The sequence below is a fragment of the Tachypleus tridentatus genome, chromosome 12, assembly GCF_004210375.1.
Source record: "Tachypleus tridentatus isolate NWPU-2018 chromosome 12, ASM421037v1, whole genome shotgun sequence".
Lineage (NCBI taxonomy): Eukaryota > Metazoa > Arthropoda > Merostomata > Xiphosura > Limulidae > Tachypleus > Tachypleus tridentatus.
Genome location: NC_134836.1, coordinates 113,279,703 through 113,304,376, shown reverse-complemented (window position 1 = coordinate 113,304,376; position 24,674 = coordinate 113,279,703). Strand labels below are relative to the sequence as shown.

At 37.3% G+C, this 24,674-nt stretch overlaps 1 protein-coding gene across 4 annotated transcripts in view; it reads left to right on the top strand.

Moving 5' to 3' along the window:
* The window catches only part of LOC143234378 (uncharacterized), a 28,214-nt gene extending 5,450 nt beyond the window's left edge, over positions 1-22,764 (top strand). For all 4 annotated transcript variants that reach the window (XM_076471693.1, XM_076471692.1, XM_076471691.1 and 1 more), the window contains 3 exons: positions 2,368-3,881; positions 7,011-7,160; positions 20,314-22,764. In XM_076471693.1, the coding sequence (XP_076327808.1) occupies positions 2,385-3,881; positions 7,011-7,160; positions 20,314-21,792 (3,126 nt within the window). In that variant the 5' untranslated portion in view covers positions 2,368-2,384 and the 3' untranslated portion in view covers positions 21,793-22,764. The remainder of the gene's footprint in view (positions 1-2,367; positions 3,882-7,010; positions 7,161-20,313) is intronic.
* Positions 22,765-24,674: the final 1,910 nt, after the last annotated feature.

Here is a 24,674-nt window from a genome sequence, read left to right as displayed (position 1 = left end):
TCAGAATTTGGCCACCAATGGGTCAGTGTTTTGGTGCTTACAACGTTAAATTTTGAGCTCGATTCTCCATAGTGACATGGCCAGGTGGTTAGGGCGCTCGACTCATACTCTGAGAGTCGCGGGTTCGACTCCCCGTTGCACCAAACATGCTCGCCCTTTCAGCCGTGGGGGCGTTATAATGTGACGGTCAATCCCACTATTCGTTGGTACAAGAGTAGCCCAGAAGATGGCGGTGGGTGGTGATGACTAGCTCCCTTCCCTCTAGTTTTACACTGCTCAATTTGGGACGGCTAGCGCAGATAGCCCTCGTGTAGCTTTGCGCGAAATTTAAAAAACAATTCTTCGTGGCGTATTGTGTAGCTTTGCGCTGAAACAAGGAAAAGAAAAACATTCTGCATCTAAACAGTTAACCTTTATTAAAGTGTTATACCACACACTTAAATAACGTTTCTTCTATTCTCTTGTCACTTATCACGTAGTCCAACGTATTTGTTTATCTCAGTAACTGCACGAATACGTTCTTTGGGAAGTGACTTCTGAGAGACAAAAGACAGATCTGAAATGCTATTTTTATACATCTGGTTTGGCTTGTTTTGAATTTCGCGCAAAGCTACACGAGGGCTATCTGCGCTAGCCGTCCGTAATTTAGCAGTGTAAAACTAGAGGCAGCTAGTTATTACTACCCACCGCCAACTCTTGGGCTACTCTTTTACCAACGAATAGTGGGATTGGCCGTCACATTATAACGCCCCCACGGCTGAAAGGGCGAGCATGTTTGGTGCGACGGGGAGTCGAACCCGCGACTCTCAGGCTACGAGTCGAGCGCCTTAACCACTTGGCCATGCTGTGCTGTTATACACCTCATTTTGAGCCTTAATGAACAATTTAAGAGAAATAGGGGTGTGGGATAATTAGTAGCTAATTTGATTTTCTCATTATTGTTGTGTTCTCTAATCTGACTTCTTTCGGACTTTTAATGGTAATTTGTTAACAGAGGAAAAGATCTGAAACCGACCTGAAAATTGCGTTTATTTTGCAATCTAGTGTTGAAATTGGTCAGGCATTTCAGTGTTCGAAACTGTCATTATATATACATATACAGTGTGAAACGTTGTTTGTTTGTTTGTTTTTTCAGAGTGGTTGGTGTTATAGTACCGACTTTAACCAACTCGTATGTTTCACTCTTCAAAAAAGTTCACACGTCTTACTGGTGACCTTCACATAAAACACCACCTATATGTTAAAGCTTTAGTACAGCTCTTTGATTGTGTAAAGGAAGAAAAACATTTTTAGTAATTGCTGTGGTTAAAGGTACGTGAGCGGCCATTATTAGTTTATGACTGCTTGCCTTGAAAAGGCATTATTGTCCCACTAACCCAGTCCGTGATTAGCGAGCCAGTGGCTCGCCGGCTTAGCCTCGAGGCAAGCATTACCGGCTTGGCAAGCACGAATTCCACATAAGTTGTTGGATTTGGATTTGGCGAGTCTGGCGCCCACGCACGAAAGTCTCGGTTTAATGTAATGAAGTGAAAAATCCTGGTTGAGACGATACTTGATTTTGTGGTCATCTGTACCAATTGTCCTTACAACACGAGTTAATCACTTCACTTGTCTGTATGGATGGTGTTTGGGGGACTAGAAAATAATTTCCAGATTCTGCACAATTATGAAGACGAGAATGTAACGCCAGTGTAATAACATTATCCAAATCATTTCACAAATAAATATATAACAAGAAAAATATCACGCGAGTGCAAACGCTCATTTTTCTTAACGTGACTTGTACTTTTACGAAAAAGTATTTTCCTTGCGTGAATATAAGAAAAAAAAAAAAATATTATTTTGCTCAAGCACAAAGCTTCATCCTGGACTGGCTTGTTTTGTGTCCACTACAAACATGGCGTTTAACTTGTGCGTGATTTAATCAAATATCTTTTTTTTATTTGTTTCCCACCAATTAAGTCGTTTATGAATGGGTCTAGATGGTTTTTGTGGTCTAATTTCATGTAGATATTTCGTGTATTAAGGTACGTTAAATACAAGTCGAATGGACGTAAAGTAATAACTTAACTTTGTTTGCCAGTAGTAGAATTTTAATTCCTGGTTTTTGTTGGGTGTTTTTTTATTTTAACCTTATTTATAACCTTAGGTTTATAACCATTAGTCTTAGCATTATTATTATATCCAATGTTATAATTAAATGTCTTAATAAAATATTCATAAATTTTTGTATTTTCTTTCCGTTTTATGTTCCACTGGCATAATTTTATGAACTTTATGTATCTTGTTTAATTACATTTAAAACATAATTTTTAATACTAATACATAGTTTGGACTATATATATATACATTAAATACTTTTCCTAGATGAAAGCCACTTGAGGATGAACAGTAACAACAGGCAGGCCAACGTGCCTTTGGCCATGCCCGGAAATGGCGCCCACAACCCACAGCCTGTATCAGGAAGCCCAGGACCTGTCACATTTAACGGGCGGGAACCTTGGATGAGAGGACACCTCCCTGGACCTCCTCCGCCTTATCCCATGATGAGTGGGCCTTCTGAATACTCATTTGTTGATCCGGCCAGGTCCTCCTCTTACCCTCAAAGAATAGGGGCCCCTCCTCCTCCTTCAGCATCTGCTCATTCATTTATTCAACAACCATCGCAGATGGATCCTCATGGACAGAACGTGTTCACTAAGTATGCTACTAGTGGTTCAAGCTATGTTACGTCGCAGTTCCAAACAAACGTGCCGTTAACATCAACCATAGCATACCATTCTCCAGGCCCTCCTTACCATAACGCATTTCAAAAAATGAACACGGAATCAATGAGGCAAGTATCAGTTTCTGAACATACAGTACCTGAGACAAGTCAGGAGCTGGTAGTAGAAGGATTGAGAGCTCGTCTTTTCGACAAAAATTCTAATCCTGTTTCGACCAACGCAAGTGATGCGTCAAGTCCCGGACCTGCATCATCAGATGGAATAGGAAATGTTGGCTACAGACCCTGGGAGCAAGGGAGTGGACAAGGACAACAGCAACAGAGCGAGAGTTCACTGGAATCTCATCAGGACTCTTCTAGAAATCCACTTTCTTCTCTTACACAGCAGGAAGATACATCTCTACCAGCAAGCAGAGAATCCGATGACAGTACTTCACAAGATCAACTTAGACAAGGGGCAAACGAAAAATTAACTTCTAGAGAGCAGACTGGTCCATCTTCGAGACCGTCGTCACGTTTCTCGTCGTCACCTGGATTAGACAGTCGATCCCAGCAGGACTCTTGGTCACAGAATGAAAAAATTCAAGAGGCAATTGAGAGGGCTAATTCTTCTTACCAGTCTCATGCTCAACCCATGGGTTCATCGGGACTTGGAGTATGTGCCAATTCACCACAAGCTAGTATGACTTTTCCACATTTTGGAAATTCAAATACACTTCGCTACCCTTCACCTCAAAGTTATGTACACCATCCTGGACATCAGCAACAGATGTTTAAACACGGTGCCAATTCTGTTATTCCAAGCCCCAAGCATATGAAAATCGAAGCAGACTCATCCACTCCTGATAGTAGAGGAATTGTTGAAAACTCCTTCCAAGTGCCTTCTGTTTCTTCCACCACTCCAAGGCAAGTTCTTCCACCTATATCAGGCCAAGCTGAACAGTGGGAAACAAGCAACACTGCTAGTCTCTCATCACAGATTCCTGCTATTCCTGAAGCGACAGAGAAGCCGAAAAAGAAACGAAAACGTTGTGGTGAGTGCCCTGGATGCTTGAAGAAGGACAATTGTGGTGAATGTGGTCCATGCAAGAGTGTTCGCAGTCATCAGATATGTAAAATGAGAAAATGCGACCAACTGAAAACCAAGAAAGAAAGAGTGAGTATTGGATACAGTTTTGAATAAGTAAGTAATGTTTAGTGTCGTTTTTTTTAATTTCCCTCAAAGCTACACGAGGGCTTTCTGCGCTAGCCGCCCCTAATTTAACGGTGTAAGAGTAGAGAGAAAACAGCTAGTCATCATCACTCACCACCAACTCTTGGGCTACTCTTTTACCAACGAATAGTGGGATTGATCGAAAATAATGACGCCCCCACGGCTGAACGGGCGAGCATGTTTGATGTGACGAAGAATCGAACCCGCGACCCTCACTACTTGACTATGCTGGGCCTAATAAGTAAGTAGATAGAAAATCCTACTGCGTTTTGTACTTTGGCGTTATGCACCATTCTTAAATAGCGAGGATATGTTAATACATTAGAAAGCGTAACAACAGCTTTAACTTTGGAAGCAGGTAACTTTATTAACAAGTCTTCGCATTTGATTATTTTAAGAATGGAATATAAGGCAAAGTCGATTACTCAATACGTTGTCGTAATTTTAGGTTTGAAGTTAGGCCTAAAGAGAGGCGATTGTCAAACGTCGACTGAAATAAATTAACGCAAAGCTGATTTTGGTACTGAGTTCGTTACTTGTATTGTGTGTGTCTACCGACGTAACGAGTTTTCACTGAACCATCATTAGCTGTGTAGTGATTATTTTAGGGTATTATTGTTTTTGTTGCTGAGTGCGCTGTTAATTCTACGTCATTTTTGGTCACAATTTTAATCAGCTTTCTTTCACAAAAAGTACAGTTTTAATATGGATATTTAGGATATGCACTCACGATTGAAAAACCACTTAAGCTCACGGAAAGTAGTAAGACATGGTCATTAAAATTTGAATGGCGATGATGGTCAGTATTATGCTTGAACAAGGAAAAAAAATCGAATCCTGACACAGCTTTATATCTTCTTTCTCTCCACACCTAGTTCTAGGGCATTAATTAGAAAAGCACTGTCAGTAAGTGACGAATTTCCGGTGACAGCTCTTTCAGTTAGAACGGACACCAAACGGAAGTTTCCACAACCACAAGATTGGTAAAGGAAAAACAAATCGGATATTTTCGAGTCGGTTAACAGATTCACGTATAATTTGAGTATTGTTTTGTTTATAGTTTGTCACAGACATGTTACTTTCTTATCTTCAGTTTACTATAAACCTAAATATAATAAACAACAATACGCTTCGAAATGACGTCAATGTGAGGCTAATAGTTTAATAATAGTTGTTTTTCCCTTTCTTTTATGTGGAATTCAAACGTCAGATCACTGTTGTGCGTAGAAAAGGTTTAATACGCCCTTATTTTACACCACTAAAATTTAGAAGCACAATAAGACGCACTAAACAGTGGGTTGAATGTATTCAAATATAGTTTTCGTTCATTTTTCCAACGATGCAATTATATTGCAATAAATATTACGCGGTCTTGTTTTACCGGTGTTTTTGTGTTTTGTATTTTAGGAAGTTTCAATGTCTTGCGAACGTAATAGTTTTAAGGTACTTCGTAATGTTTAACAGCTAAACTAACTTGACTTGTGGAATTCGTGAAACCAAAAGCGGCAAATCAAAACTAGCCATCATGTTGAAAATCATTTTATGCAGGAGTCCAATGTAAAAATCAATAACGTATGCAACTACTGGGGGAGACCGTGTACCTTCTCTCGCTGTTTATTACGAGGAATGTACCATTTCGAAACTCGGGGTTGAGTAAATAATATACGGAGGGGAAGCGTGAGTCATTAAATGGAACCACGCTGTACAAAAGATAAAAATTAAACAAACATTCGATAAAAGTACATTTTTCTAGATGGAATCGTACCGACAATTTACCAGATTTAAAACTTTTATGGGTAATTTACGCCATTCATATTTTCACAACCGTTGGTTGAAATACAGTACGACTTGCAAACCCGCTAAAGTTAAAATGACTAATGGATTGTAGTGGCGCCTTATCCTACAGAAAGATACCTCTCAAAATAATCAAAATAAAATTACAAAGTACTGTACTTTACAAAACATAGGTATGGAGCACAGTTAAACACCCATGGGTCAGTCAGTGCCCCTGACTACCGCTGTGTAATCGTGATGGTGGGTTATACTTTTGTTTGTCTCTTGGATAAAGGCCACAGTGTGAAGACTGAATCGTGTTCGGCAAAGGTGCAAACTATTAAAGATCCAGTGCAATTACCACCTTTAGTCTTATACAACCACCCTTGAATAAAAAATGATGCTTCCAATTATTGTTACTTATCACATTTATCGAAATGCTTATTACACTGCTGTCGGCCTGGCATGACCAGGTGGGTTAAGGCGTTCGACTCGTTATCTGAGAGTCCTGGGTTCGAATCCTCATCGCACCAAACATGCTCGCCCTTTCATCCGTGGGGGCGTTATTATGTGACAGTCAATCCCACTATTCATTGGTAAAAGAATAGCCCAAGATTTGGCGGTGGGTGGTGATGACTAGCTGCCTCCCCTCTAGTCTTACACTGCTAAATTGGGGACTAGCGCATATAGCCCTCGAGTACCTTTCCGCGAAATTCAAAAACAAACAAACACTACTGTATTTTGTATGAATGCAAGCCATTCTAACAGCATTAGAGATACGTCGTTATATCTGTAATCTTACGTGGAGAATTAGGCTTAACATTATTCAAGACTTTTTCCATTTGAGACAAACTAAAATGTCTTAAGTTATTTGGACGTGTTCCTTTATGCCGTCTATTAAAATATATATTTTGTGTGAAATGAGTAATTGTAATGACAATTATATTATATTTTCCCATAATGTAATGTTAACAGTTAATATGCAGCCATCAACTTTAGACTAAATTTAGACGTGAATTGATAAAGCCGCAAAACTTCTGTTAAAAATATATTTCAGAATTCTTTTAAAAAACAATACATGTCATGGAAAACCGTATTTTCCTTACTTAACAGCTGGAAAGCTTACGGTTTAGTTTGTGTGTCATTGTGTGTTTTAAACAATATTACTGGTGGTAATTTTGATAAATTAGATTGGGTTATCCGTTGTTTGTAGTAGGCTTGTTACAAGCAAAGCTAACAGTTAATAACCTCGTATGGTTTGTATTTTGTACTAACAACAACCGACATTTTCTTTGCTAGGCCTCAGGCGTTGCAGTCGTCAGTATGATGAAAGAAAGTCCGAAAGCTGTCCAACCTACTGTGGAAGGTATGGGACGAAACGTTAACGGCGTTAGCCCCTTAGTTTTCTCAGGACGAGAGCAACAACTTAGTCCATTGGGAGTGCCAAGGGTATGTATGACCTTTTACACAGTTGCTATACTTCTCTACCTTCGACAGTTAACGAAGTGTCCGAGATAAAAGATATGAGGCATGTGGGTAAAGCTTATCTCAACATGTCTTGTCACTTACGTTTTGTATTAAAACTAGCCATTGTAGCCTCTCATTACAAATGTTAACAAAAAAAACAACAACACCAATTTTATTAAGAACTTGACATAACCCCCCTGGCAGTGGGGAGTCATTTTAATAAGTACACACACATACAAGTGTCTGTGCGCGCTTGTTTTATACATTTATAAATTAAAATCAATTATTTTAAAAGCACCACATAAGAATATCTTTCATTTTTGGTAAATCTACTATGTGGTGTGAGTGTGTGTATATGTGTATATATATATTAACGCATCACATAAGAAATTTTTGTATTTTTGATAAAACTATTTGGGCTACATGCTACCGTCTCTAATTTTGAAACGTCGATCAGAGAGGTAAGGAAGCTAGTCAGTTGCGCCTCCCTATTCACCCTAAGAGATTCATGGTCACTTATATCTTACTACAGCCTTAAAGTGTATGTGCGTGTGTGTGTTGCACGGATTCGAAGCACGCTCACCAAGTTCAGCAATCCAGAGCTCTATTGAAGGGGCAGCCTGCGCCCCCTTGAGGATATTGTAATTATGATAATATTGAAAAATAAAATACTTATTGAGCGAAAATTTAATGTGTGGACAGTTGTTATAGTAATTCACTAATTACGGTAACTCTTCACTGATTTATATTGAAAGTGTAACGAACTATAAAAATTACCAGTGAGTGTTGAACTAGGAAACTAACAGTAAAACGGCATTTTATCTTGTTCGTGTTATAAAGCTAAATTAGCATTTAATTTGTGGTAAATTACTGGCGAATAAGAAAATGAAATATATTGAAATTAATTTATATAGAATTATTAAATTTTATAAAATTCTCTCGAATTATAAAAGAATATTACGACAGCATTTTTTTTTTAATATTTGCATCTGGAATTATGTGCTTACATTTCGTATGTATTTTCCTTAATGTATAGAGACTCTCTTGATACAGAGAAAATTATAACAAACGCAAAAGAAAAAATTAAAGATAATTTTGACCATGCACAAATTAGCACAGATTACCATTTTCCAGGTATTCTTCTTTGCCTACCAAATCTGTGCAATTTCTTGTATCCAGTATTCTATCACGTCAAAAAATATTTTTAGTAACAGTAGCTAAATATACGTGTTAAGCCAAATTTTTTTGCTATTATTCATCATAGTTTCTAAAGACCTATACAGTGTGTGTATACACACATTCGCTAGTGTCAATGGTCGATACTACGTATGTAAAAAGCGAGCTTGGAATAGAGTTCCTCATTTTGAAAGATACTAAACTTCAAACTTGTTTGTTCAGTAAAGTGACATTTTATCACTTGGTGTGAATGATTTGTGCATTCCAATAAACCAGCTTTAAAACATTAACAATATTTTCCGACTATCGCGCCTTGTGTAGTTTAAGCAGTTTCGTGTGGTAGAGACACATATAAATTAAAACATGATCTACAATAAATCAGGCTTAATGTATCTACTGCAACGACACACAATTTGTGTCGTCAAAATACGCGCGTACAGTACTATCTAAATGCGCATGCGCAGGCCCCCTTTCAACGGATGATTACAAATGATTATAGAAGGATGTAAATATAATGTTGTAGACATTTTGTATAACAATATATTAAAAGTCTAACCGTAGGACGTAGAATCATATTGTTAGTATAATTATTGGGAATACGAAGTACGGTAAAATTTAGCCCTAACTAAACTACAGCAATAACTTGCGCAAGTTACAGCGTTCTTTTATCGCTTTATATCAAATATAAGGAGTATTTTAAATAAAGGCTTAACTGATGTTAGGCCTTAGACAAAATAAATAGATCTGTAGATTTCAGTATTTGCGATTAGAATTTTTGTGTAGTATTCTAGAGATGTTGTATTTGGAAATGTATGTTGCAATTAAATATACTAATTTTACCGCAAGAATTTTGCAAGTCTCTACAACACAACAATATATTAAAATTAAAAGTTTATATATTTAAAACAAAAAGGAAATTTTCTATTTCAGTTGCAAAATTATGGCGTTAAATCCACCGAAATATAAGGTGCAAACCTCTTCGTAATAGTACATTTTTTTATTATACAAAACTTTTCTTTAATCTGTGCTCGCCATTGACACAGTTTACATGGCTGGTCTTTGTGGCGAGTTGCCTGTTGTCAAAAGTAGGTTCTTAAAAGCACAGACCTTGAGGCAAACATACACCATCTGTGAGCTTTCTCACGTGCTTGCTCCCAGATGTTCACCAGTGAATGGAGGCGCACATGCACACCGTTTCTACCCGTGGAAAATTGAATGGGAACGACCATACTATTTCGTGCTTGCTTACAGCCACAGCTAGAACCTCTGTCACCAATGGGAACCACAGTCTCGGCGTCATCCACTCAGATGTTTGTGTTAGAAATGGCAAAAGGCATTTGTGTTACTTCGTGCTACTGTTTCATTAATGTTCGCACACTTTCCCACCTAAATCCGTCCACAATTAACGTGTATTATCCACGACTAATTATTTTACGAACACAAGAATTTATTCCACTCATGAGGTTGTTGTTGTTTGTTTATTCAGATTAAACAGGCCTGCATTTCTTCCTTTGGAAAATTGCTAGAAACGACCACTAGCCCATTGGTCATTAAACAATTAACATTTTAACCATGCAGTATTGGTATTTATTAGTTTGTACGAACATTGTGCGTTGTACATTTATGCAAAACCTAATCAGAATGTTACACGAACTCATTACAACTATTAATACAAGGGTCTTTCTGAAATTCACGTTTCCAGCGTCACTAATTTTGTCTTCTTTTTCCACTTCCTTAACTTTACTAAGCCTAACATTTCATCATTTTTCAATCTATTAACGTTCTTAATGACATACTGCGTTTCCTCATCATAACCTCGTAGCGCGAGCTGCTCGCTCCATCCGATATCTTAATTGAGTAATATTAAGGTTGTGGCGTGGGGTGACGTGTCCGATTCGAATTTTAAACGAGCCGTTCTTGCTGACTCATTTCGTTAATGAATTTTCTAGATTAATGCCGACACGATTAACGTTTGATCAAATCACCCATGCTTTTAGTTCTGTAGGGAAATGACCCAGTGCGCGTGTGACGGAGGGTATGTGTGCGTGGTTGAAATTGATTTTTTAAATATAAACTTGGTTGTTACACATTATACAGTTTACGTAGAAACAAACGATCATATTTTGAAATCACATCTTCACTCGGTGCTACTCAAAATCTCATTCACGCGAGAATGTGTGTGTGTGTGGGGAGAGGCTTACGAAAGGAAGCGTATTTGGAGAATTCTTTGTACTCTGAATTGCAAAGGTAATCACCCTTTCGTATAAATATACTACCGAAAACGTCCACTGCTTAAAACAATCTCTGAAAGTTAGTTAGCGCTTGCTATTTTACTATCTCTGCTGGCGAATGAAACTTTAAAAAAAAACAAAAAACAGTTACGGCCGGTAAAGAACTTGCGGCAATTTTCGAGGACTGTGATAGCTTGTAGTTTTGAATGTCAGTAATTAGTTCTATGTTTCTAAACATTTCTAAGTGACCATGTAAATAAGTGTTAAGATTCATCGGACTTAGTTTCTTAATTATTTTGTTTCACAAACCATGTTTATAGTCACTGAAAACGGGGAACATTTCTTATTTATGTCCTAGAAACGAAGAGAATCAATACGACAAACATGGAAACACAACATTTCAAGTGTGTGTGTCTGTATATTATCGTTCAAAACGCATGTCGTAAAAACAATAACCGTTTAGATTTGTTACCGTGTGCTATATGCATCATAACTCCTAGTGAAAAAGATGCGTATTACATTCGAAACTGTACTGCAGGACGCTTCGAAATTCCCCTTGTCATTTCAAGCACATCACCATACAAATAATATGACGTATCAACGTTGTCACCTTTTAGTCATTCTCTGTATTACATTCAACGTGTTTGTTGTTGTTGTTTTTACAACTAATATGAAAGTTCAGAATATAAGTATTGTAAGTGTATGGACAGGTTTACGTACTGGAATTAAACAGTAGAATATGTTACGAGGGGCGGATTGGGCCGCTGGGACACCGGGAAAATTTCTGGTGGGCCTCTGATCTATATATTAAAAAAAAAAAAAAAAAACGTGAAAAATGTTTTAAATGTTATTTAAATAGGGTGTCTACTTGCCGATTAACGTTTCTTAGCGTCTGATAATAACATAATTAATAATAATTAATTACCCATTAAACATTCTTCTTATGTGAATTAGTTCCAGTTTACGAAATTTTGTGGTCAAATAAATACACATTTTTATTGGTGATAAACGTAATAAACTGACTTATAAATGAAAACACTGCACTGTATATCTTTTGTTTAGTTTCGAACTTTGTGAATAGTACTACTGTGGATTATTTCATTAACCTCAGTATGTTAATAAACCTCGGGTCTTATTAGAGGGCAAATATTAAAACAAAAGTTTTCGTGGATTTTTTCTTTAGTCCCAGAAACTCTTCTGGTGTTCCCTGCACGTTTTATGACACTAAACAGTAGCTGTTTTTTTGCACAGGTTTACAAACATCAATTGTAGTATGTTTGTATGTGACGTCTCTGTTGTTATTTTCTTATTGCAAAGTTATACGATGGTCTATCTACATTCTGTCCATTTGGAATAATCCAGTCCTGGATTTAAGAGTTAAATTTGTACTTATTCCTGAACCACCAGGGGAGGTGGGGGGGGGTATAGTTTCCTGACACTAAACAATGTAGCTTAGGGTTTCTGACACTAAACAGTAGTGTGACGTTTATCATTATGGTTTATCACACTAAATTTTGGAGTTTGATATATGTACTTCATATGCAGTTACCAGATTCTAAAGTGTAGGATTTCTGCTGTCAATTTTTCAGCAAACATTCTCTGACAAGAATCTTTAGTGTATAAGATTCATACATTATATACTTACATTAAACTGCATAGTGTAAATTTTCTGTTTATGTTTCATTACTTTAAACAGCATACCAGAATCATTTTGTTTAGGTTTGTTAGCATTAAATTATATTATGGTATAATTGTTCTATTTATGTTTACTGACAATAAACTGAATAGTGTTTACATTTACTGACATTAAACTGTATAACTCTTTTATTTAAGGTTACTGACAGTAAATAATATATTATAACTTCTGTTTAGATTTACTGACATTAAAATGTATAACTCTTTTATTTAAGGTTACTGACAGTAAATCATATATTATAGCTTCTGTTTACATTTACTGACATTAAACTGTCTAACTTTTATTTTAGGTTACTGACAGTAAATCATATATTATAACTTCTGTTTACATTTACTGACATTAAGCTCTATAGTATAACTAACTGTTCTGTTTAGGTTTACTGACGTTAAACTGTGTAGCACGTTACTGTGCAAAACTGTTAGTACAAAGACAAAATTAGATTTGAGGTTACATTCAATGAACAATGGAAGGTAAATCACAGGTGAAACATAAGAATGTTAATAATCTTTATATTTGGTACAACAGAAACTCAGTGGAAGTGGTTGAGTTCAGCAAACAGTCAATATTTTATGTTTCTCCCTTTTGCTTTAATAACTGCAGACAGTCGTTCAGGCATTATTGTAATATATTTAATCAAAGTGTCTTTTGGGATTTTACTCCAAATTTCTCTAACCAATTTCCATAAAGTTTCTTTGGAAGCAACTTTTGATTTGTCAAGTTTTTGATCTGTCAAATCCCAGATCTGTTTAATTGGGTTGAGACTGAGGCTCTGTGGGGGCTATTGCATCGTTTGAATGACCCCAGCAGCTTTTTTCTGAGCTAAATAATTTCTGCACAAGTTGGATGAGTGTTGGGAGTCATTATCTTCTTGTCAGTAGAATGATTTGCCAATAATGCACAAACCACAGGGTATACCATGATGGATCAACATCTGATGGTACTTCCACTGGCTTATTTTTCCATCTATTTTACAAATATCTTCTGTTGTCAGAGTAGAAAAACACTCCCAAACCATCAAATTGCTTCCACCATGCACCACAGTAGGTACTATGTATTGATGTAAGTATCTTTCACATTTCTTCCACCTGATGTATATTCTGTGCTTTGAATCAAATATTTAAAACTTGAACTCATCCATCCACAATACTCTTTTCCAAACATCAACAGTTCAGTTTTTGTATTTTTCAGCAAATTTCAGTTGATAACATTTGGAACTCGAAGTAAAGTTTTTAACTACTACATGACCAGTTATTCCATTCTTGTACTACTACATGACCAGTTACTCCATTCTCATTGAGTCATCTTGATACTGTAGGTTTAGAGACATTTCTGTCATTTGGTACATGGTTGTTTATCTCATGCTTGATATCAGTGACAGTCTGCCTTCTGCCCTGAAGGCTGCATAAACGAAGATACTTAATATCAAATTTAGTTGTCTCAGTCTCACGATTTATTGTGTATTTGACAATGTTTGGGAAACATTTCAAGTCTGTAGCAATTTGTCAGAGAGTCCAACCAGCATCATAAAGCTTTTATGCAAACTCTCTGCTCTACTGATAATTCTATAAGCTTTTTGGGCTGAGGCATGACAACAAAACTTAATATATAGTGTTAAACACTATTTGTTATCAAAGTTTATTTGTGAACTGCTATTAAAGTTGATTTCTTCTAGCATATGCCAGTACCATATGCTAACGTCTTCCTAAGTTCTTGATATGTATAGTTAAGACACTGCATGCAGTACCATGACAGTCATTTCAGACTCTAAGTTTCATCATCATGTTCATTCGAGCAGAACCTTTATGACACGTCCTTGTTACAAGAGTAAGGTGATGCTAAAGATTGATAGGTATTGTCAACCTGACTCATTCAGTTACCAGTGAAGTATTACCATAGTGTTTTAACTTTATTTCTTTCATGCCATTACAGAATGTAGTCCTGCAAAATGGAAAGAATGACAAAATATTATCTTGCCCTAACTTTTGCACAGTACTGTATAGCTGTTCTGTTTAGGTTTACTGACATTAAACTTGGTAATATGACTGTTCAATTTACATTTACTGACGTTAAACCTTATAGTATAACTGTACTGTTTATGTTTACTGACATTAAACTATATATCTCTTCTGCTTAGGTTTATTGACATATAAAATTATATATTCAAACATCTAAGCACGCCCTATACATTGCAACACTCAGTTACACAACCCCTCACAAACATGTGGTCAGTTTTCGGTCAGTTACTTCTTCCTTTCTTTGTGAACCTGATTATGATCGAAGAAGGTGGAAACGGTGTTCGCTCCTCTACGTAAAAAAATGTCTCAACCCAAATGAGCCGTTTTTACATATATATTAAACTACATAGTATATACTGTGCTGTTTAGGTTTACTAACACTAAATCGTGTAATGTGACTGTTCTGTTTAGGTTTACTGACACTAAACCGTGTAGTGTGACTGTTCTGTTTAGGTTTACTGACCCTAAACTGCGTAGTGTGACTGTTCTGTTTAGATTTACTGACCCTAAACTGCGTAGTATAACTGTACTGTTTAGGTTTACTGACACTAAGCCCTGTAGTATAACTGTTCTGTTTAGGTTTACTTGCATACTTCAAATGTATAAATGCTCTGTGTAGATTTACTGACCCTAAACTGCGTAGTATAACTGTTCTGTTTAGGTTTACTTGCATACTTCAAATGTATAAATGCTCTGTTTAGATTTACTGACCCTAAACTGCGTAGTATAACTGTACTGTTTAGGTTTACTGACACTAAGCCCTGTAGTATAACCCTGTAGTATAACTGTTTAGGTTTACTGACACTCTGTTTACTGTTCTGTTTAGGTTTACTTGCATACTTCAAATGTATAAATGCTCTGTGTAGATTTACTGACACTTACTGACACTAAGCCCTGTAGTATAACTGTACTGTTTAGGTTTACTGACACTAAGCCCTGTAGTATAACTGTTCTGTTTAGGTTTACTTGCATACTTCAAATGTATAAATGCTCTGTGTAGATTTACTGTTAATACGAATAGTAAGCAATCAAAAGACGTTTTCAAAGTTCATAATGTAAATCTGTTTTACGAAATTCGAAATAACATTACTGTATAGTATAGCTGTTTATATATACGGATACTACTATGAAATTGAGAAATATGACCATAAAGTGTAGGTTTCCTAAGAAACCGTATGAAAAGTGGTTATTGATTGTTTTTAAGTGTACTAATATGAAACTACATTGTTTATGTGAACACGAAACTGTAACGTATACATGCCATGTGTATGTTTGTAAGCACGAAAATGAACGTGTATGTTGTGTTGTGTTTAGGATTGTAAACATGAAACTGTAGCGTATTTATTTATAGTTCTGTGTAGGTTTGTAAATACGAAAGTCTAGGGTACACGTTCTGTGTAAGTTTGTAAACACGAAACTGAGAGATATACGTGCTGTGTGTTGTTTGCAGACATGAAACTGTGGACTATATATATTTTGTATAGATTTTTAAATAAGAAAATAGGGGGTGCACGTGTTTTGTATACTTATGAATAATGAAGTTGAAGTATATCCCAAACTAGGACCCGCGAAGGTATCGCCATCTTATTAATCAAACATGTTTTTTAATACCACTGTTTTACTTGTTTTTAGGTGATCGTGAAAAATGGGAAAACAAGTTAATTATTAGTTAATAAAAACAGTTTATTGGGTGGACTGGATGAATAAAAATATGGGGAAAAATAATAATAATCAAAGGTGTCCTTGATGGTGAATAAGACGTGAACCAGTGAATAAAGTATTCATCGTAAGTTTGCAACGGTGAAGACGTAGTGTTCTGTGTAATTCGTAAGGGTACGAGTTTTGTCTAAGAGACGTTATTATACATTCTAATGACTTTCTCTCCGTTTAATAAGGTGAGACACCGTTCTGTCTAAACTTCGTTCGTTTAATAAGGTGAGATACCGTTCGGTCTAAACTTCTTAAAAGAGTTTAACTAGTATGCTACACCGTTAGGCCTGGGTGTGTATGTGTGTTTGAAGCCGCTGGGGCGTTAAGCCTGAACTGGGTTTTCTTTTAGCTCCACTGTTACTCAGACGATTTCGTGCAGTTACCATGTTAGATCTTACAAGGTGGATAAGTTACTAACATTCGCCATCAAGAAACACGATGGTGTAACTTTGCAATATAAATTACGAAAAACAACAAAACAAACAAACATTGAATTTTGTTAAATCGCGCGTGTGTGTGTGTTTTCTTCTAGCAAAGCAACATTGGGCTATCTGTTGTGTCCACCGAGGGGAATGTAACCATTGATTTTAGCGTTGTAAATCCGTAGACTTACCACTGCCCTAGCGGGGGACTGTTAAATTGATTAACAGTTCATGTTTCTGTACACCTGGAACACAGTTATAGAACGAAGAGTGTTTTGTAGTCGCAGACGAGCCTTTCATTGGCACGCCTATGTTTTTTTGTTCTTCCCGAGTTCGAAATAACGAACTTGTAGCTTATAGCTCCGTCATCTCTTGACGATTTGAGGTCTAATTACAGCTTTGGACTCAAGAGGTCAAACCCTTTCGATTGACATATTTCACAATGCCCAAGGTCTCGTAGATTGATTTATTAAACTCCTGCTTAAAACACTAAACTCTGGTTTAAGATCCTGATGAGAAATAATATCGATTCGGATAGAGAAGGGCCTACGCTTGGCAAAATACAGCTAATAAAGAAGAAACTACGGTCTCATAGATTAATCCAATTCTAATAGAACCGCGGCTATTGAGGATTCTTCTCTTGCTTAAGTGTGAAATAATCCTTCAACTGCTAAATATGTTTATAAAAGTTTAATTTCTACTTTCTGCGATCTTGCTTCAGTGACGGTCCTTTCTGGTGGATACGTTTTAAATAACGTGTTAGTTGTGTTGTTGCTTACCCTAACATATAACAGAAGACGTAACTTTGGTTTCTTTTATTCTGCCGGAGCAGGTGTGGAAAATAAATTAAAAAAAAAGTCGTAAATTTTACCCGAATAATAACCGAAAACAACAACAAAAATAGTGCACTTTATTTATTTTGACTAGACCGTGTCATGTAAGGACTATCCATGACCTCGTAAGCCTAAAACAGCTATGTCTGGTTTCTTTCAACGATCAGCAGAAGCTAGGCTTAGCTGACTGAAACTTCCGAGCCTATTCATGGTCATTGAAGCCGCAGCGCATTGCGAACAAAAACCAACTTTTGTTCTCGGGCAGCTGCAACCAGAACGACCTATTTTTTCCCAGCGAACAGGTATGTAAATTTCCATGCAGACGCTGGGCACTGGTCTTTACAAGGCAACAGTTAACGCATTATAAACGTCAGCGCCCTCCTAACACATAGTGATTAAGATAACGTCTGAAAACCAGATGATGTATCATAACATTCAGGGCCATTTTTTTGTCTATATATAATTGTCCGTGCTTTGTCGAGACTTAGTACGGTACCAGAGATTTTGTTTCGAATATTCGCGAAGAGTTACACACAAGGACCATCTGCATTAGCCGTCTTTAATTTTGAGCTGTTCGACTACGGGTTTTCAATGTTGTTAAGCGCAAAGTTACATGAAGGATTACCCGTGCTTTGTCCATACCGGGACTATCGAACTCCCAATGTTTTATGTTGTAAGTTCTCAGATTTAATATCAAACCAACGAGGGGCAGATTAGAGAAGAGTGGCTCTTCCCGCTTACTCTTAGGCCACCCGAATCGAGCAATTGGATTCTATCGTCACACTTATAAAGCACTTGCTGCCCTAAAGCGCGGAACGCAACGATTTTTTTAAGTAGCTTCTTTGTGGGACGCGAACCATGGACCCACACTTTGGCACGCTGATCACGAGGCTATGTTCAGCATAAAGAAAGAGGTGATGCATAATATCACCATACATCCTATAATAGGGCCCGGCATGCCCAGGTGGTTAAGGCACTCGACTCGTAATCCGAGGGTCGCGGGTTCGAATCCCCCTTACACCAAACATGCTCGCCCTTTCAGCCGTGGGGACGTTATAATGTGACGGTCAATCCCACTATTCTTTGGTAAAAGAGTTGGCGGTGGGTGGTGATGACTAGCTAGCTGCTTTCTCTATAGTCTGACACTACTAAATTAGGGGCGACTAGCGCAGATAGCCCTCGTGTAGCTTAGTTCGAATTTCAAAAACAAACAAAAATCCTACAATAGAATGTTTCATAATAATAGGTACAGTTTTATTCTAATAAAATTGTGAAGGATTTGTATATCGCACTCGACGTCAAGTAGTACAATTAGTAAACTGGTAAAGAATTGAAATGATAAATTTGAGACGTAAAGCGAGTAAGTATACGGCAAGACATTGTATTGCGACGTAAATAAACAAATGGGTTTTACACTCAGGAAATGGATACGTTCACAATACAAGAAATGGATGTGTGAAATATAAAGATTTTCGTAGATGCACGTGTAAGAAAGTGGAAATAACTAGTTTTACAGCATGGCAGAATGAATAAGTTAGTTTAAGGTATGATTACAGTGTAAGAGAATGAACAAAATTAAAACGATGTTATCTGTAAACCAATTTACAGGCTAAAAAAGGAATAGGTGGAAGTCGTAAACAGTAATTAAATATTTGAAACCATTTCCTGCCTACCATACATCGGCTACATCTGAATTGAGTACAGTTAGTTAGACGGGGCTTTCCATTGTGAGCTGATGTTCTTAAAACTGTTTGTGTTTTCTTTCAGCAAAGCCATATCGGGCTACCTTGCTGAGTCCACGAATCGAACCCCTGATTTTAGCGTTGTAAATCCGTAGACTTACCGCTGTACTTGCGGGGGGAAGCCATTGTTAAATAATTATTGTTGTTTGTTGAGTTAAGCACAAAGCTTCACACTGGGCTATCTGTGCTCTGCCCACCACGGGTATCGAAACCAGGATTTTAGCGTTATAAGTCCGCAGACGTACCGCTGAGCCACTGGGGGCTTAAAACTGTTAACAATCCAAATATTTGTGGAGTTTTAGTGCTACTGGAATAGTTCTCTGATGTTTTTCAGCTTCATTTGAAACTTTGAATTTAACTGTTTCGCAACTTGATAAAATAGATATTTGATTCTGTGTGTGTTTGTAGTTAAGCGCAAAGCTTACGTAGAGGGGCTATCTGTGTTCTTCCCACCACGGGTATCAAAACACAGTTCCTAGTGTTGTAGGTTCGCAAACATACTTATGTACCTCGGGTGGGGGGGGTCTTTATAAGTAAATTTCCATGGTTATATATATTTATTAAAAAGAAGAACAGACAACGCTTTTCCTGTCAGACAATCCAATGAGTCGAATTTTTTGAAATAAAGAAATTATGTAAGCATCATCAGTGTAACATAACTATAATTTGCCAGTAACAAATATCACATCATATATGTTTATAGCTTTGAGGTGATGTTTGAGAAAAACCAAAATAATACTTCATTAACAATGGAAATGCTCCCCCTCCTGGAGAGTCAGTGATAACTTTACTGACTTAAAGTGCTAAAATACAGGGTTCGATCCCCTATATGGCGGTGCGTAGGTGACTCATGTTTTTTAATTTCCCGCAAAGCTACACAAGGGCGATCTGCGTTAGCCGTCCCTAATTTAGCGGTGTAAGACTAGAGGGAGGGCGGTTAATAATCACCGCCAACTCTTGGGCTACTCTTTTACCAACCAATAGTGGGATTGGCCGTAACATTATAACACCTCCACGGCTGAAATGGCGAGCTGGTTTGGTGTGACGAGGATTCGAACCCATGACCCTCGGATTACGAGTCGACCGCCTTAACTATTTGGCCATGCTGGGCCAAACTCATTTTGTAGTTTCGTACTAAAAGAACAAAATTAGCATGTTTCAAAAATGTCCATTTCTGAGGCTTTAACTGCCTCTCCAATAATTTTATTATTCACATATAACACTATTTGAATTTGCTTGTGTTTTCATTAAAATTATTGTGTGAGTGATATAACTTCTAATACAGTGCTTCGTTTCATTTTCATTACCAGATGCAGCCATATTTGGCTCCAAACTATAGCATGGAACTAGTACAGAATCTTCCTCCACCACAAGGAGAAAATCAAGTGTTTGAAATGGGTTCACAATATGGTAGTTTTCACCAGAACCCACCACGTTTATTAGCTCCTTATAATGGACATATGCCTCCAGTTGAAATGGGCGATGGAAATCCATTGTCAGCTCCTTCTGTGGCCAAAGAAGGGAAGAATGGCTCAGGAAGACATCGGTTTATGAATAATCGACTAAAGTCACTGATTCAGAGTCGCCAAAACCAGAAAGAACAAGTAATCCCTAGTTCAGGATGTACAGAACCATATCAGCAGGGCTCTTCAGGAAATCCCAGTGACCAGCTCTATTCTGACAACCAGTCAATGTCTCCTTCTCCAGGAAACAACCAGAATTTTCCTGGAGGACAATCTTCATACATGGTGCCTCCTGCTATTATGTCTCAACCATTACCTTCCATTTCGGAAGCCATGCGACCCTATGTCCATACAGGAGGAGGAATATCTCCACTGTGGCAGACTAACATGCCAGCAAGAGCAGATGAAACCAATGAGCTCTCAAGAAGTGACCCACCAAATGAACCGTCATTTTCAAGAGATTCGAACCGGGATAATCCAGAATGTACTCCAAAAGATCTACCACCAGCAGAATATCAGAGCACCATGAATGGGATGAACTACAATGCTTATTACAACGAAGAAGCGATACAACAAGAAGGTGAAACTAACAAGCCTCAACATCAACATTCAGTTCATCCTGGTGGTTTGGTCCCTAAGCAGTGTTCCCCATCCACTTATCCAGCATCAACTGCTGAACCTCATTCGCATCAGTTCACACCACCATCTATTCATGCATCATCTTATAAAGGACAAAATACAAATACTGATGGAATGTTTCCCCATCAAGTTTCAACCTCCTCGGTTGTCGAAATAAGACCAGTTTCCGAAAGTCCCAGCAGTAACCATCAAGGGGAAACCTTGTCACCAGTCTCTGGTAACAACATGACAACACCTGGCAGTACAGGAGGGACCTCTGCCACTGAGGAGACCATAGAGTCGCAGCCTTTTTTATCGAATACGACCACATCTATGAATACATATACAAATATTATCAATACATTTAACTTCACCTCACCTACACCTTTTTTTTCACCATTCTACTCCTTGTTTTCCCCAGCTTTTGGTGTTACTACATCAGCACCCACTGTGATAACAGAAGCTGATTCTCTATCATCCAGTTTTACCGGTAAGATGCAGGAAACTAACAGTGTTATGTCTGTAACAAGGGGGGGCCTTGTTATGTCAGACATAGATAGTGGTCGTATCGATATCAATGACTCTTATGGACACAATTTATATAGTAGTAATCTTAATGGCCTCCCCTCTACACTTCCTTTTTCTAAAGATATGGTATATAACATTGTAAATCATACCATGTTCGTTGACCCTACTCCTTTAACCTAAGCAATAACCCATTTCTTAACCTCCTTTGGCAATAAGTTTTATTTTCAAAACATTTATGTACATCAGCGACAAGATAGGGCACTGTTGTTGTCATTCATGGTCAACAACGTTTCGTTACCTTACCGAGACAAACGGGACATGGCATTCTGTGGAGTTGAGGATGAAAAAAAAAAATTGTGCCAAAATGGAAATGTCGATGTTCGCATGTGTTTGGTATGCTCATTAGCATACTTATAAGGGATAATTTCTAGAAGTTGGCAGAATAGAAGTGTTTTGTGTGTAACAGGCATAGTTTTTAGTCCTATAGAAATTGCATTTAAAGTTATTGTTTAGTTGCGTATTTGATAAGTTTTGGATCCAGTCATAATACCACCGTTTTATTGGGCACATGCCCCGAAAGAAAAACCAGTTTTCTTTTGTTTTTTTCTTTCATTGACTTTATCACGGGTATTTCAAAGTCTTCAGCCAAAAATCTTAAATCCACGTTTGGTTTTTTGCTCATGTCCAGTTTGTGGCATTTATTTTCCTTTTTGTTTTGTTTTTCCCTACCTCAGTAATTATTCTATACTCATGACGTCGTATTGGGAAATTCACTGACTGCCTGTTTAAAGGTCACATGCTAACAGAATTGTAAAGTTTTTGTTGTTACTCAGGGACAGTGGGGGCTTGTTCGAAGTTACTGACATATTCTAAGTTGTTTTTTTTTTATTATTATTGTATGAACTACATCATTTCGTACGAAATGGCTCATAGAAACGTGCCCCAAGAATGTGCCCCACATTATGATCTGACACTTTTTTGATTTGTCTTTTAGTATTAGCTTGTACGTGTATTAAGACTTTAATTTTTTACAGATGTATAATGAATATTCTTTATCTCAGCGTTTACACTGATGTGCCATAATGCCTGATTTAACAAACTTATTTGTGAACGGTGTTCAATATAAATAAAGCTGATCAATAGATTTCAAGACCTTGTTCTCGCTTTCAATTGTTTTATATCTTTAAAAAAAAAATCGCGAAATTCATTAAGCAGACAGAAAGATTAAGACTGTATATGTAAACAGGCGTATTGGTATAGTGTTCTATAACTGTTCTTGTTTGATAATATGCCTCAGAACAGAGAAGAGTCAATACACAAACAAAGGTGCCGAAACTTAATGTAATTGTTATTGTGATATTTCGTCACTAGGCGGCAGGACGACCAATGTTTGTCTAACATGGAGTTAACTGGCTTGGCAGCGATGGTCCTATCGCGTGGCTACCATGCTGATTGGATCTCATGCTTCCAGACGTTATTCTTTAGGGCCAGATCAAAGGCATGTATATACAAGTAAACGATAACGACAACAAAATGGTGGCCTAAATAAAACCATTGAACAGGAAAAGATCTGTCATTTGGATACCTCCTCCGCTGTGTGGTGTGTATATATATGTCGTTTATTTGAAGTTGAACACAATGGGCAATCTATACTCTGCTCACCACAAGTATTGTAAGTCCCCATATGTGCCACTGAGGGGGTGTTATGGTAACTCAATATCGTTTGTTACAATTATGCAAGATGTCGGCGCCATTGCCTTCCTAACACCATTCTGTTTCACGATGTTTAAATAAGCTTTAAACAAACAAATCACTTCCAATAACTCACAGCGTACATTTTTACCATTCTCTCTTCATCTAAAACAAAATCTACAAGGTTAAGGTTTTTGACAGCTTGATTTGAAGTTTTTATCCAAAATATGTTTTGGATAATTTTTTTTTATTTTCGTGGAAAACTACACGAGGGCTATCTGTGCTAGCCGTCCCTAATTTAGCAGTGTAAGACTAAAGGGAAGACAGATAGTCATCACCACCCACTGCCAATGAATAGTAGGACTGACCGACACATTATAACACCCCCACAGCTGAAAGGGCGAGTATGGTTAGTGTGATAGGGATTCAAACACGCGACCCTCAGATTACGAGACAAGCGCCCTAACCACCTGACTATACTGGGCCATTCATCCAAAATAAGATAAATTTGGTAACTGAAAGTAAAATAGTGTAAAAGGTAAGATACGTTTTCGTTATATACATATAAAGCCAGGCTAGTTGATTGTTAACCTTCTTATGTTTACACTAGTATTCCTCATACACATGTATGTTTCATCGTATCTTGGCTGCCACTCCATTAAAATAGGCTCGAATGTAACACTCATTGTAAATGTTTTCCACAGAACATGCACCAACTGTATACACTTCTAACAAGCTTGGTCCACTTCCATCTTTGGTCCATCTTCACATTCCTTTTCGAATTCATGGTCAACGATGCCCATGTTTGGCCAATAACCGACAAATATCGCACAACGCCTATTTTATTGCGTCACTTCTTTTGGGATATTAACATTAATAAAGCCAAAAGTTGGGACTATCTAGGCAGCATCTATAATACTAAGAGTAGTTGAGGTGTAGACACTACAAATATCGGTGAGTACGTCTTCAGAATGAGTAAATTAACTTTGCGATGAGACATTTTATCATCCTCAACGTTTAAAATTAATGCTTGTTTCCAGGGACCAACGTCACTGTTAACAAAATCCATGTACATGCGATCCATAACCATCAAAAGGTAGTTTCCCAAGTCTAAAAATAGCATTAATCCCTAGTATTATAACTTTAGAATATGTTTACTTATTGATTTTGGGGTTGAAAGTTTCTGGTCTTCAAAAGGTAGTTTCCCAAGTCTAAAAATAGCATTAATCCCTAGTATTATAACTTTAGAATATGTTTACTTATTGAGTTTGGGGTTGAAAGTTTCTGGTCTTCAAATACTTTTGCGTCAAAGATTAGGAAACAGAAGCGATTCTTAGTTAGGCAAACTTAAACATCTTTTCGTTCCATTA